The following is a 14,323-nucleotide window of genomic DNA, read 5'->3' as shown; positions in this document are numbered from 1 at the left end:
TTACCTCCACATGCACTTGGTTCATTTCTGTCAATAGGCCCAGTAAATGCTTACTTCCACACTCATGCAAACACACATGGTGGAGGGAGAAAAAGCAAATCCGATTTATTTGCACATCTGGGTTGTCTTGAAGTACAACATCCCACCTACATCAAAACAGTGTAACACTGACCCAATTGATCTTACAGCAAGGGCTCTAGTCAATCTGTATTGCTGAAGCGTTACAGATTCCGCAATAGAAATGTAAAGGTAATGCCCGATTGAGCTGACATATGCAGTGGTTACCGTGAATGCAGTCTCTGGTAAAGCTGGAACATTGCCTTTAAAATATCAATCACGCTGTAAAGCTGAACTGCCGCGATGCGGATTGAATAGAGCCCCTAAATGTGGAGTTTAATAGTTTTGTTTCAGGGCATCTTCAAAAAGGTCAAATGACAGAATGGGTTTCCAATGGGCAATGTCCACCAATAGATAAAAAGGCTGGACAAATACAGATGCTCCCCCAGCTTTTCCAATGGCTAGTTCTCGAAGTCAATGGAGCTCCAAATGGGCCAGGAGTACTATAAGGAAGGACGTCCAATAGAACTGTTGTACCCCATCTCTGTCCCGCCCACACTGACTCCTGCTGCTATGAGTTGACATGCCCCCAGGTCATCAATGTTTCAGGTAGAGGATTTTCTTGCCGTACTGTACGTTGTTTCCGAGAGCTGGGTGGCCGACAGAGTTGCGGTTTTTACACCACTTCAGCCCCGTCCTATAGATGGGCTTCACTGAATCAATGGACCAGCGAGTCAGATATCTGTGATGCAACAACACAGGTGTGAGTTAGTCAGAGAGAGGATGCACAAGAGTTAGTTGAAAGGTGTCATGACGTTGGCCTGGGGGTAGGTTTATGACAGTCATAAATATCTCTTCCCCCCTTTTTCCTCTCTCTACCCTACTGATGTTACATTTGAAAACCCCTTGGTTAACAGAGATTTTGAGAACATCAGAATGTGGTGGGAAATTAACTATATTCTGGTAATCTGACCAATTGAACATATGCAGTGGTACTTAATGAATATGATGTCAGTTCGGTTGTCACCTGAGACATTCTCATCAATGATAAGATGACAAACTCTACAGTGTAAAGTCTACACATCAGAGTTATCGGATTCACATGGAATTGTTGTTCAATTTAAATGTTTGAATATGAAATTATTCATGATGGGATGAAATGTGATTTTAGCTTCTAAAATGTGAGAATTGGGTTTTCATGAGTGAATTAGGCCCGACTCAGTGGCCCACCCACGTGAAGAGACATAGGTTGTAAACTATGAAACACACCCCTTTTCTCCCTCCACTATATAAGCCCTTGACGAAAATGTAACCTCCTGTTCCGAGGATGTGAGGACGACGGTCCGATGTCAGAATGGTTCAGATAATAACTACAGAACGAAGCCAACATCAGCGTGAGCTTTGGTTGCGAATGGTATGAACTTTGAACTCTTATTCACTACAGAAGTGATACCTCTTAGCCGTTGAGTTAGCAACAGCAGCTGCAAACAAGGGTTAGGAAGGAACAGACAGAGTATCCCGTCTATCACACAACAACGTTACTACAACGTATCCAATTGACCACCAGAGACATTCTGCAAAGGACAAAGGACTCGGTTTGGCAACACGGCCTTCCATCTACCACCAACCTACCGAAGCGCAGCTCAAAGTAAATATTTATTGCATTTTCTTTTTCCAAATGGGCGGTAATTTAGAATGCATAAAATACTGTATTTACGAAAGCACAGCTTCTTCCTTTGGTCCTCAGTCTTCCCGCTCATTCACTCAAACCCAGACCTTTTCTTTTGTGTAACCAGCTGTCATATCTGTTCCGCCCGCTAGGGACGTTTTCCCTTTATGACGTAATTTGTAATCAAGGTATAATTCATTCTGTATATATGTAATTCTGTGTGATTAGTTAGGTACTTAGTAAATAAATAATTTAACCCAATTTTGTATTGCTGATTCAAGTTGTTAGCCAGGGATTGTGAAGATATCTGAAAGTTGGAAATTCTTGGTTAAGACTGAATTAAGGTGACGATTAATATTGACTGCTATTGATGTAAAATATTACTAGGTCTTTAAGAGTTTATTCAGAAGATAACAGCTCTATAAATATTATTTTATGGTGCCCCGACTCTAGTTAATTACATTTACATGATTAGCTCAATCAGGTAATATTAATTACGGAGAAATGATTTTATAGTATAGCATGTCATATCACTTAATCCGGCATAGCCAAAGACACGACAAAGGTAATTAATGTCATGAGAGGTCTAACAAGAAACAATACAGGTGTGAGAGGGTAGATTCTGATGGGGTCAAACACACTCGTTACCTGTTGAGCTGTGGCTTGGGCTTCTTTGGGATGTGTCCCTCTGGTAGTGTTGGTTTGTGATCTGGGAGCAGACCTGGAGTAGAAAAGAGAGTACTTTTACCACTTTGAAGAGAATACATTTCATAATAGTTGTGCATCCAGAGCAGACACACACAGCATCATACCTGCTCTGTGAGCCATCTGCACACAGATGGCGATCTTGCGGTGCTCCTGGGCACAGAGACCAGTGACTCTACGAGGCAGCATTCCTCCATCAGACCTGATGAACTGACTGAGCAACAGGACATCCTAACAAATACAAACACAGGGAATTACTGTACGCCTGAGCTCATAGAACAGGCACACATATTGACATAAAATGCATGAGGCATGGCAGATGTGAGTGTGGACCAGCACTGTTCATCTCACTCTGTTATTCTGGCAGAACAGTCGAGAGGCAGTAAGTATGCAGTCAGGTATCACTGAAACACTTACTGTGTAGTTGTATTTGTTCTGCAGGTTCCATCGATAGATGGGGCACTGGGCTGTGGCATTGGGTGGCTGTGGTCCACTTGGGGTATCCTCAGTTGTTCCCTCAATTTGAGAAAAGAATGCAATGCTGGTCAATTAATAAATAAGCACCACACAAATACTTCCATCAATCTACTGTTCACATAGTTCACATTTACTAGCCATCTAGATAAGTGTTCATACTTAACACAATGGTATAGAGCTCATCTTATACTTTATATCCCGAAGTGTGTGGATACTGTATTGACTAGTATTGACTCAAATGCGAGATAAAAGTAACCCATCGCCACTCAAACAGTGTACAATGATGAACCAACAGGTCAGCAAGCTTGTCACTATTGTTGTTTTTCATTGTTTCTTTTCCACGACTGTAAACACAAACAACATAGTCAATGTCAAAGTTAGTATAGCTACAATCCAGGGCATGTCATTCAAGCAGTGTTTCATAACAAACCGGTGTTGTGCTGAAAAGCTTCCCCCTGTCGTGCTTTTCCCTATTATGGCTTTTCCGACATTTAAAAAAATATATTTCTGTTTTAGTTAAGAATGTAGATACAGTAGTAATAATAAAATAATAATAACAATAATAAAAACAAAAAAATGTATACTCTGGGCAAAAAATAAAGTTCAAATATGTAAGTCAACATGAGTGCAGAGGAAATGGGGCAAACTAGATCCCAACTATCTCGGCCATACACGATTTGAGGTCTCGAAGGGAAAAGCGCGGACTTGGAAGATGACAAGGGTGTTATCTGCCCTAAAATATGCGTGGAACACCAGAGGCCTCATATAGAGGAGACTCGTCGGAACCCTCATAAAATAAAGTCAGCAGCCTCCAGAACCACCACACCAGCAGGTAAAAAAAAAATATATATATATATACCTGGCCAAGATAAAGCAAAGCAGTGCGACACAAACAGAGTTACACATGGAATAAACAAGCATACAGTCAATAACACAATAGAAAAAAAAGAAAATATATATACAGTGTGTGTAAATGGCGTGAGGTGGTAAGGCAATAAATAGTCCATAGTAGCGAAGTAATTACAATTGAGCAGATTAAACACTGGAGTGATAGATGAGCAGATGATGATGTGCAAGTAGTGATACTGGTGTGCAAATGAGCAGAAAAGTAGAAAAAAACAATATGGGGATGAGGTAGGTAGATTGGGTGGGCTATTTACAGATGGACTATGTACAGCTGCAGCGATCGGTTAGCTGCTCAGATAGCTGATGTTAAAAGTTAGTGAGGGAAATGTAAGTCTCCAGCTTCAGCGATTTTTGCAATTCGTTCCAGTCACTGGCAGCAGAGAACTAGAAGGAAAGGCGGCCAAAGGAGGTGCTGGCTTTGGGGTTGACCAGTGAGATATACCTGCTGGAGCGCGTGCTATGGGTGGGTGTTGTTATCGTGACTAGTGAGCTGAGGCGGAGCTACCTAGCATAGACTTATAGATGACCTGGAGCCAGCGGGTCTGGCGACGAATATGTAGCGAGGACCAGCCGACTAGAGCATACAGGTCGCAGTGGTGAGTGGTATAAGGTTCTTTGGTAACAAAATGGATGGCACTGTGATAGACTGCATCCAGTTTGCTGAGTAAAGTATTGGAAGCTATTTCGTAGATGACAACGCCGAAGTCGAGGATCGGTAGGATAGTCAGTTTTACTAGGGTAAGTTAGGCGGCGTGAGTGAAGGAGGCTTTGTTGCGAAATAGAAAGCCGATTCTAGATTTGATTTTGGATTGGAGATGTTTGATATGCGTCTGGAAGGAGAGTTTACCGTCTAGCCAGACACCTAGGTATTTTTAGTTGTGCAGCCTCCACAACCACCACACCAGCAGGTGCAGCCTCCACCCCAGCGGCCTCCACCCCAGCGGCCTCCACCCCAGCGGCCTCCACCCCAGCGGCCTCCACCCCAGCGGCCTCCACCCCAGCGGCCTCGACCCCAGCTACTGATAAACAAATGTATGTAGTGGGGCAAAAATGGCTGAAAATGGCTAAAAGTATTTAGTCAGCCACCAATTGTGCAAGTTCTCCCACTTAAAAAGATGAGAGGGGCCTGTAATTTTCATCATAGGTACACTTCAACTATGACGGACAAAATTAGAAGAAAAAAATCCAGAAAATCACATTGTAGGATTTTTAATGAATTTATTTGCAAATTATGATGGAAAATAAGTATTTGGTCACCTACAAACAAGCAAGATTTCTGGCTCTCACAGACCTGTAACTTCTTCTTTAAGAGGCTCCTCTGTCCTCCACTCGTTACCTGTATTAATGGCACCTGTTTGAACTTGTTATCAGTATAAAAGACACCTGTCCACAACCTCAAACGGTCACACTCCAAACTCCACTATGGCCAAGACCAAAGAGCTGTCAAAGGACACCAGAAACAAAATTGTAGACCTGCACCAGGCTGGGAAGACAGAATCTTCAATAGGTAAGCAGCTTGGTTTGAAGAAATCAACTGTGGGAGCAATTATTAGGAAACAGGAAGACATACAAGACCACTGAATCTCCCTCGATCTGGGGCTCCACGCAAGATCTCACCCCGTGGGGTCAAAATGATCACAAGAACGGTGAGCAAAAATCCCATAACCACACGGGGGGACCTAGTGAATGACCTGCAGAGAGCTGGGACCAAAGTAACAAAGCCTACCATCAGTAACAGACTACGCCGCCAGGGACTCAAATCCTGCAGTGCTAGACGTGTCCCCCTGCTTAAGCCAGTACATGTCCAGGCCCGTCTGAAGTTTGCTAGAGAGCATTTGGATGATCATGAAGAAGATTGGGAGAATGTCATATGGTCAGATGAAACCAAAATATAACTTTTTGGTAAAAACTCAACTCGTAGTGTTTGGAGGACAAAGAATGCTGAGTTGCTTCCAAAGAACACCATACCTACTGTGAAGCATGGGGTGGAAACATCATGCTTTGGGGATGTTTTTCTGCATAGGGACAGATCTGTGTAAAAGAATGAATGGGGCCATGTATCGTGAGATTTTGAGTGAAAACCTCCTTCCATCAGCAAGGGCATTGAAGATGAAACGTAGCTGGGTCTTTCAGCATGACAATGATTCCAAACACACCGCCCGGGCAACGAAGGAGTGGCTTCGTAAGAAGCATTTCAAGGTCCTGGAGTGGCCTAGCCAGTCTCCAGATCTCAACCCCATAGAAAATCTTTGGAGGGAGTAGAAAGTCCGTGTTGCCCAGCAACAGCCCCAAAATATCACTGCTCTAGAGGAGATCTGCATGGAGGAATGGGCCAAAATACCAGCAACAGTGTGTGAAAACCTTGTGAAGACTTACAGAAAACGTTTGACCTCTGTCATTACCAACAAAGGGTATATAACAAAGTATTGAGATAAACTTTTGTTATTGACCAAATACATATTTTCCACCATAATTTGCAAATAAATTCATTCAAAAGTATACCTATGATGAAAATTACAGGCCTCTCATCTTTTTAAGTGGGAGAACTTGCACAATTGGTGGCTGACTAAATACTTTTTTGCCCCACTGTATGTAATCTTGTCAGATTGATCCATTTGTATCTCTCAGTACACTTACAGGTACATTTGTCCAGGTGTTGCAGAGGCAAATATGTATATGTGCTGTTGTCTAGAATCGGCTCATATACATTTATCACAATCAACAGAACTGGTCCAAATATGGAGTTGGAACGTGAGGTAAGACTGTTGCAGATACAGTGTTTACATATACTGTGTGTGTGTGTGATTAATCTGTGTATTTGTGAGGAAAACCTAAATTGTTGTTTTTCCATGTAAACAGGATTTACCTTCATTGTCTTTTTTTCTGTCAGACCATCAATGCCTACATGTTCCTTCTGGTGCGGAATTTTTAAAGGCAGTCAACCGAGCAAGCGTTCTACAATGACACCTTTAAAATTACTGGCATTTGGGGAGAAAGAAATCAAAACTTAAGGTTGGTTGGATTATTCTCATAATATTATTTCTTATATTTGACAGATTGAACTCAAGCAACTATCCCTGCTCTTTGAAATTTCAGATTGATCCAATGATGTACAAGTACATTATTGGCATCATCAATGAACACAACCACTGGACTGTGACGGTAAGAGCCGCTAAGGCAGTACTAAGAACTATGTACATAATACAGAATATACATGTGAACACGTGTGTAATATGTGTGCATGTAATGTGTGTCTGTCTAAATTTGAAAGGTTATACTGCCATCCCAAAAGAGGGCTCTGTTCCTCAACCCAATAAGGCAGTACTAAGAAATACATACATAACACAGAATATATATGTGAACACATACGTGTGTAAAATGTGTATGTGCTATACAGTGAGGGAAAAAGTATTTGATCCCCTGCTGAATGTATTTCAAGACCTCAGAAAAAAAAAATGTAGACCTCCACAAGTCTGGTTCATCCCTGGGAGCAATTTCCAAACGCCTGAAGGTACCACGTTCATCTGTACAAACAATAGTACGCAAGTACAAACACCATGGGACCACGCAGCCATTATACCGCTCAGGAAGGAGAAGTGTTCGGTCTCCTAGAGATTAACGTATTTTGGTGCAAAAAGTGCAAATAAATCCCAGAACAACAGCAAAGGACATTGAGAAGAAGCTGGAGGAAACAGGTACAAAAGCATCTATATCCACAGTAAAACGAGTCCTATAACAACATAACCTGAAAGGCCCCTCAGCAAGGAAGAAGCCACATCTCTAAAACCGCCATAAAAAAGCCAGACTATGGTTTGCAACTGCACATGGGGACAAAGATTGTACTTTTTGGAGAAATGTCCTCTGGTCTGATGAAACAAAAATAGAACTGTTCGTCCATAATGTTTGGAGGAAAAAGGAGGAGGCTTGCAAGCCGAAGAACACCATACCAACCGTGAAGCACGGGGTGGCAGCATCATGTTGTGGGGGTGCATTGCTGCAGGAGGGACTGGTGCACTTCACAAAATAGATGGCAACATGAGGCCGGAAAATGATATGGATATATTGAAGCAACATCTCAAGACATCAGTCAGGAAGTTAAAGCTTGATCGCAAATGGGTCTTCCAAATGGACAATGACCCCAAGCATACTAGCAAAGTTGTGGCAAAATGGCTTTAAGGACAACAAAGTCAAGGTATTGGGAATGGCCATCACAAAGCCCAAACCTCAATCATATAGAAAATAAAAAAGCGTGTGCGAGCGAGGCGGCCTACAAACCTGACTCAGTTACACCAGCTCTGTCAGGAGGAATGGGCCAAAATTCACCCAACCTATTGTGGGAAGCTTGTGGAAGGCTACCCAAAACATTTGACCCAAGTTAAACAATTTAAAGACAATGCCAATCAAATACTAATTGAGTGTATGTAAAACTTCTGACCCACTGGGAATGTGATGAAAGAAATAAAAGCTGAAAGAAATAATTCTCTACTATTATTCTGACATTTCACATTCTTAAAATAAAGTGTTGATCCTAACTGACCTAAAACAGGGAATTTTTACTCAGATTAAAATGTCAGGAATTGTGATAAATTGAGTTTAAATGTATTTGGCTAAGGTATACGTAAACTTCTGACTTCAACTGTAAGTAATGCAAAATGAACCTACTGAAAGTATACTGACTAAAAGGCAAAACAGAACTGTCAAATTATATTATAGCTGTGTCGCTGTATACTTGCGAATTATAATCTTAAGTGTAACATCATTTTGTTGGGGAAAACTGAAATGCCCATCACATTTTTCTGAATGTGTTCTGAAGGAGGAGTCGATTGTCTTTTCAAATACAGACAAAGACGTTAACTTCATGAGAGAAGAAATAGCAGTCACTCTCCTCCAAAACACTGATATGTTACATTTCTAATTTAATTGTAGATTTTTTTTTAAATAACATTTATATGGATCTTTCATCTTTGATCCAACTTCTGACTAGATGGCCACTAAAACACATGTATTTAAATAATTGTGTTACAAGAAACCTATACTATTCCCTTGTTCCCTGCTCGCTCTGAAAAAAAATACATGTAAAAGATCTATAGACTACTTGACATTATGTTTTGCTAAATGACCTGAGCCAACTGTGGCACTTCTGTGGGAAGGTGGACAATAATGAGGAAGACACTAACAGGGCAATTGCTTGTTCACTTCTCAAGGCACATTTTTACGAGTACGAATTTGTATAAGCGGTCATATTTCTAGAGGTAGTATTATCCACTTTGTCTGATAATGAAATACTTGTAATTCAAGAAATGTATTTAATGTTTTAAATATGAATATTTTTCATCATACATTTCAGATTGGTTGGTACGCGTCCAGTGAAGAGGGGGGAGCTTTTCGGCACAACACCGGCAAGGTAGTTTAGATGATATACTGCTAGTTCATGCAACTGCAACATGGTCGTTCAAATGATCGAACTTATTATCAACTAGCACAATTATGCCTTTAACATTTGATGCCTTAAATAATAATTTTCGAAGGGCAAAGATTACTAAATGGATGCGCTATTTTAGCTAGCTACAATTTTCAACGCTAACAGAGTGAACTGTCATATGGCTACAACAGGATTCAACAAGAAACTCACTGTGTCGAATTCCTCTGCTTTGAATATTTCCAAAAACCGAGAGCTGAGGGCAACTTGTTTTCCTCTGAAAGGCACTCATATTGCTGCAGCTGGCTACACATTTAAACCCAGAAAGAGAGATCCATATGTACCCAAGCACACAGCGCGGTGCCATCTTGGAATGTTGACCTTTTTCTTCTTCTCTGCTATAATGGCGTTTGCAGAAATGCAACGTGCATTCCGCCACCTACTGTACGAGTAGTGAACAGGAAGGAAAGAGGATTGCGTTCAGAATGCAGTATAACTGCACTATGCGGCAAATACTGCGTCGAAAACAACACAGTTTTTTTATTGCAGTAATTTTGCAATGTAACTGGAATTAGAGTGCAGTATAACCACAGTTCAGTTATTCTGTAATTACTGCATCCAAAATACCACTGTCGACTGCAGTTACTTCACTTTTACTGCACTTTCAAAACTGCAATCTTTTTTTGTAAGGGAATGGAAAATGGATAAATCATAAACCTATCCCATTCCTTCAGTCACATTCCATTCAAGATAACATCCCACAGGCTCAAGGGCCTGGGAGGGGCAAACATCTTCTGACAGTATTCCCTGAAATGTTTCAGCTGTTACCCATCTAGCACATTTGGTTATTTGGAAGTTGTGGGAACGTATGTATTTGGTTTCACATTGGTTGTGGAAACAAAGCCATACTTTTCCTGACCGGTAACACTGAAAATGTTTTAAACATTCGGAGAACACAAGTGAAAATGTTGCCTGTTCTGGTAATGTTTATTTTTAGTTTGCAGGGATGTTCTTAAAACGTTTTACTCTGGTTCCTTGAAAGCATTCCTGGGAGGTTCCCAGAATGTAGTAAAAAATGATAGTAAATAGAACCACTTGTGTGGAATGTTCTGTGGAAATACTGAAATTACCACAGACAAACATTGTTTCTTAACGTTCTTGGAACAATTTGAGAACATATCTTTAAATAGAACCATACGTTTGAATTTATTTTTATTTAACCTTTATTTAACTTAGCAAGTCAGTTAAGACATTTTTTTTGTTACAATGACAGCCTACCAAAAGGCTTCCTGTGGAACGGGGGCTGGGATAAAAAAATATATATATAGGACAAAACACACATCACGACAAGAGAGACGCCACAACACTACATAAAGAGAGACCTAAGACAACAACATAGCATGGCAGCAACACATGACAACACAACATGGTAGCAAAAACACATGACAACAACAACATGGTAGCAACACAACATCACAGCAGCACAAAACATGGTACAAACATTATTTGGCACAGACAACAGCACAAAGGCCAGAAGGTATAGACAACAATACATCACGTGAAGAAGCCACAACTGTCAGTAAGAGTGTCCATGGTTGAATCTTTGAATGAAGAGGTGGAGATAAAACTGTCCAGTTTGAGGGAACTGAAAAGAGGAGCGACCCAGGGATGTGTGCTTTGGGGACCTTTAACAGAATGTGACTGGCAGAACGGGTGTTGTATGTGAAGGATGAGGGCTGCAGTAGGTATCTCAGATAGGGGGGAGTGAGACTTAAGAGGGTTTTAATAAATAAGCATCAACCAGTGGGTCTTGCGACGGGTATACAGAGATGACTGGTTAAAACTTCTTAGGGCTGCAATCCCGTTAACGGGATTGATATGACAACAGCCAGTGAAAGTGTAGAGCGCCAAATTCAAACAACAGAAATCTCATAATTAAAATTCCTCAAACATGCATGTATCTTATACCATTTTAAAGGTAACCTTGTTGTTGATCCCACCACAGTGTCGGATTTCAAACAGGCTTTACAGAGAAAGCACCACAAACGATTATGTTAGGTCAGAGCCACAGAAAAACACAGAAATTTTTCCAGCCAAAGAGATGAGTCACAAAAAGCACAAATAGAGATAAAATGAATCACTAACCTTTGATGATCTTCATCAGATGACACTCATAGGACTTCAGGTTACACAATACATGTATGTTTTGTTCGATAAAGTGCATATTTATATCAAAAAATCTCTGTATACATTGGCGACATGTTTACTAGTTCCAAAAACATCTGGTGATATTGCAGAGAGCCACATCATTTGACAGAAATACTCATTATAAATGTCAAGGAAAATACAATTGTTAGACATGGAAATATAGATACACTTCTCCTTAATGCAACCGCTGTGTCAGATTTCAAAAAGGCTTTACGGAAAAAGCAAACCATTTAATAATCTGAGTACAGCTTTCAGACAACAAAGCAGCCAAAAACATATCCGCCATATTGGGTAGTCAACATTAGTCATAAATAGCATTATAAATATTCATGCATTCCCAGGAATCCCAGTTCCACATTAAATGTTTGATTTGTTCGATAATGTACATCATTTTTGTCCAAAGAGTTACTTTTGTTAGCACGTTTGGTAAACAAATCCAAAGTCATGAAGCGCGTTCCCCAGTTGCAGACGAAATGTCAAAAAGTTCCGTTACTGTCCGTAGAAACATGTCAAACGATGCATGGAATCAATCTTTAGGATGTTTTTAACATAAAACTTAAATAATATTTCAGAAAAGCAAAGGAACGCAGCTACCTCTCATGTGAAATGTGCATGACCAGCGCGTGACTGCTGGCAGACCTCTGACTCATTCCTCTCCCATTTGGTCCCACTTCACAGTAGAATCCTCAAACAAGTTTCTAAAGACGGTTGACATCTAGTGGAAGCCTTAGGAAGTGCAACCAATAACCAATATTCCACTGTGTATTCAATAGGGGCTGGGTTGAAAATCGACCAACCTCAGATTTCCCACTTCCTGTTTGGATTTCTTCTCGGGTTTCTGCCTGCCATATGAGTTATGTTATACTCACATACATCATTCAAACAGTTTTAGAAACTTCAGAGTGTTTTCTATCCAGTATGCATATGTTAGCAAACGGGACTGAGGAGCAGGCAGTTTACTCTGGTCACCTTTCATCCAAGCTACTCAATACTGCCCCTGCAGCCATAAGAAGTTAACAGAGGAGTATTGAGTGCAGTGATGTGTCCTATAAGGAGCATTTGTGGCAAATCTGATGGCCAAATGGTAAAGAGCATCCAGCTGCTCGATAGCACCCTTACCTGCCGATCTATAAATTACGTCTCCGTAGTCTAGCATGGTTAGGATGGTCATCTGAATCAGGGTTAATTTGGCAGCTGGGGTGATTACAATAGAGGAAACCGAGTCTAGATTTAACCTTACCCTGCAATTTTGATATGTGCTGAGAGAAGGACAGTGTACCATCTAGCCATAGTCCCAAGTACTTGTATGAGCTCTAAACCCTCAGAGGTAGTAATCACACTGGCGGGGAAAGGGGCTTTCTTCTTACCAAACCACATGACCTTTGTTTTGGAGGTTTTCAGAACAAGGTTAAGGGCAGAGACACTAAGAAATCTTTGTTGTAGAGCGTTTAACACAAAATCTGGGGAGAGGCCAGAGACACCAATAATCCTTATCCGGCACACAAGAATGGTATGGTCTACCATATCAAAAGCTTTGGCCAAATACAAATAGCAGCACCACATTGCTCAGAATCAAGGGCAATGGTGACATCATTTAGGACATTTAAGGTTGCAGTGACACATCCATAACCTGTTTGGAAACCAGATTGCATACCAGAGATAATACTATAGACATCAATAAAGCCAGTTAGTTGATTATTGACAGGTTTTTCCAACACTTTTGATAAACATGGCAAAATAGAACAGTTAGGATCGGCCTGATCTCCCCCTTTAAATAAAGGCTGCCTTCCAAGCAATGGGAACCTCTCCGGAGAGGAAAGACAGGTTAAAAAGGTCAGAGATAGGCTTGGTGATTATAGGTACTGCAACCTTAAAGAAGAAAGGATCTAAACCATCTGACTCAGATTATCTTTTGGGGTGAAGTTTAAGGAGCTCCTTTAGCACCTCAGACTCAGTGACTGCCTGCAGGGAGAAACTTTGTAGCGGGGCAGGGGGAAAAGAGGGAGGAGCATCAGGGCTAGTCGCATTAGAAGGGGTGGGAGATGAGGAAATGTTGGACGGGCAATGAGGCATGGCTGAGTCAAATAGGAGTCCTGACTTAATGGTGGTGATTAAAAAGTGAACCTGTAAGAAACGTTATGCTGACGTACTGAAATTCCCACAGAATAACATTGATTTCTTAGCATTCTCTGAACTATCTGAAAACATTCCCAAATCCAAACCAGTTGTAGAACATTCCTAGAACATTACCGAAATTGAAAGTAATGAAATACCAAGAAAATTTATATATTTTTTATCTAGTTCATTAAATGTGCTCAGAATAATCCAAAGCCAAGCAACTACTGTAGCTTCCTCAGCTCCACTCTCTCCAACTATTTTCTGCACATCCACGTAGAAGACCTACTGGACAGCTTGAACCTTAACCCATTCATTTATGGTAATGCTAAACATATACCGTCTATTCACAAACGTGTCTGCTGACCAGGGAAAATGCATTTACTCTCCGGCGCTGCTCTGAAGCTCTGTCTAAACGTCAATATGCCTCTTTTGCAATGCAGTTTTGGAAACATTTGGAACTTTCATATCGACAAGAAATAATTTTTAAAAAACGAAAAAGTTAAATTACTACACACGTTTATAGGGTTAGGGTTCCTACACAGCCATATGTCCATGGTACAGCGCTTGTTTACGGAGAGAGGTGACCACTTTATCTAATTAGCTATCTCTAGCATTTCCAAACACCTGTGCGTAACGAAAGAAGGACGCCAGAAATGTGTGGTAACTGAAAAATAATGTTGGCTGCAACTATGTTAAAACTGGTTAAAACAATGTAGTAAGTGTATATTTTAAATGTGTTAAATTATTTTGATGAGATATGAAAG

The 14,323-nt window shown here is 40.8% G+C and overlaps 2 protein-coding genes across 2 annotated transcripts in view; both read right to left on the bottom strand.

Moving 5' to 3' along the window:
- Positions 1-14,323, bottom strand: part of LOC110522328 (very long chain fatty acid elongase 4) — a 466,463-nt gene that overhangs the window by 339,586 nt on the left and 112,554 nt on the right. The gene's annotated exons all lie outside the window — the stretch shown is intronic.
- mrps18a (mitochondrial ribosomal protein S18A) lies at positions 81-9,628 on the bottom strand. Its single transcript, XM_090232950.1, is given in 6 exon segments — positions 81-799; positions 2,375-2,447; positions 2,539-2,662; positions 2,849-2,954; positions 3,222-3,252; positions 9,447-9,628. Coding segments are annotated over 6 exon segments (633 nt in total). The 5' UTR covers positions 9,601-9,628; the 3' UTR covers positions 81-654.

This window comes from Oncorhynchus mykiss, chromosome 4 (assembly GCF_057628025.1).
Source record: "Oncorhynchus mykiss isolate SJ-2025 chromosome 4, ASM5762802v1, whole genome shotgun sequence".
Classification (NCBI taxonomy): Eukaryota; Metazoa; Chordata; class Actinopteri; order Salmoniformes; family Salmonidae; genus Oncorhynchus; species Oncorhynchus mykiss.
This window is presented reverse-complemented; position numbering and strand designations above follow the sequence as displayed.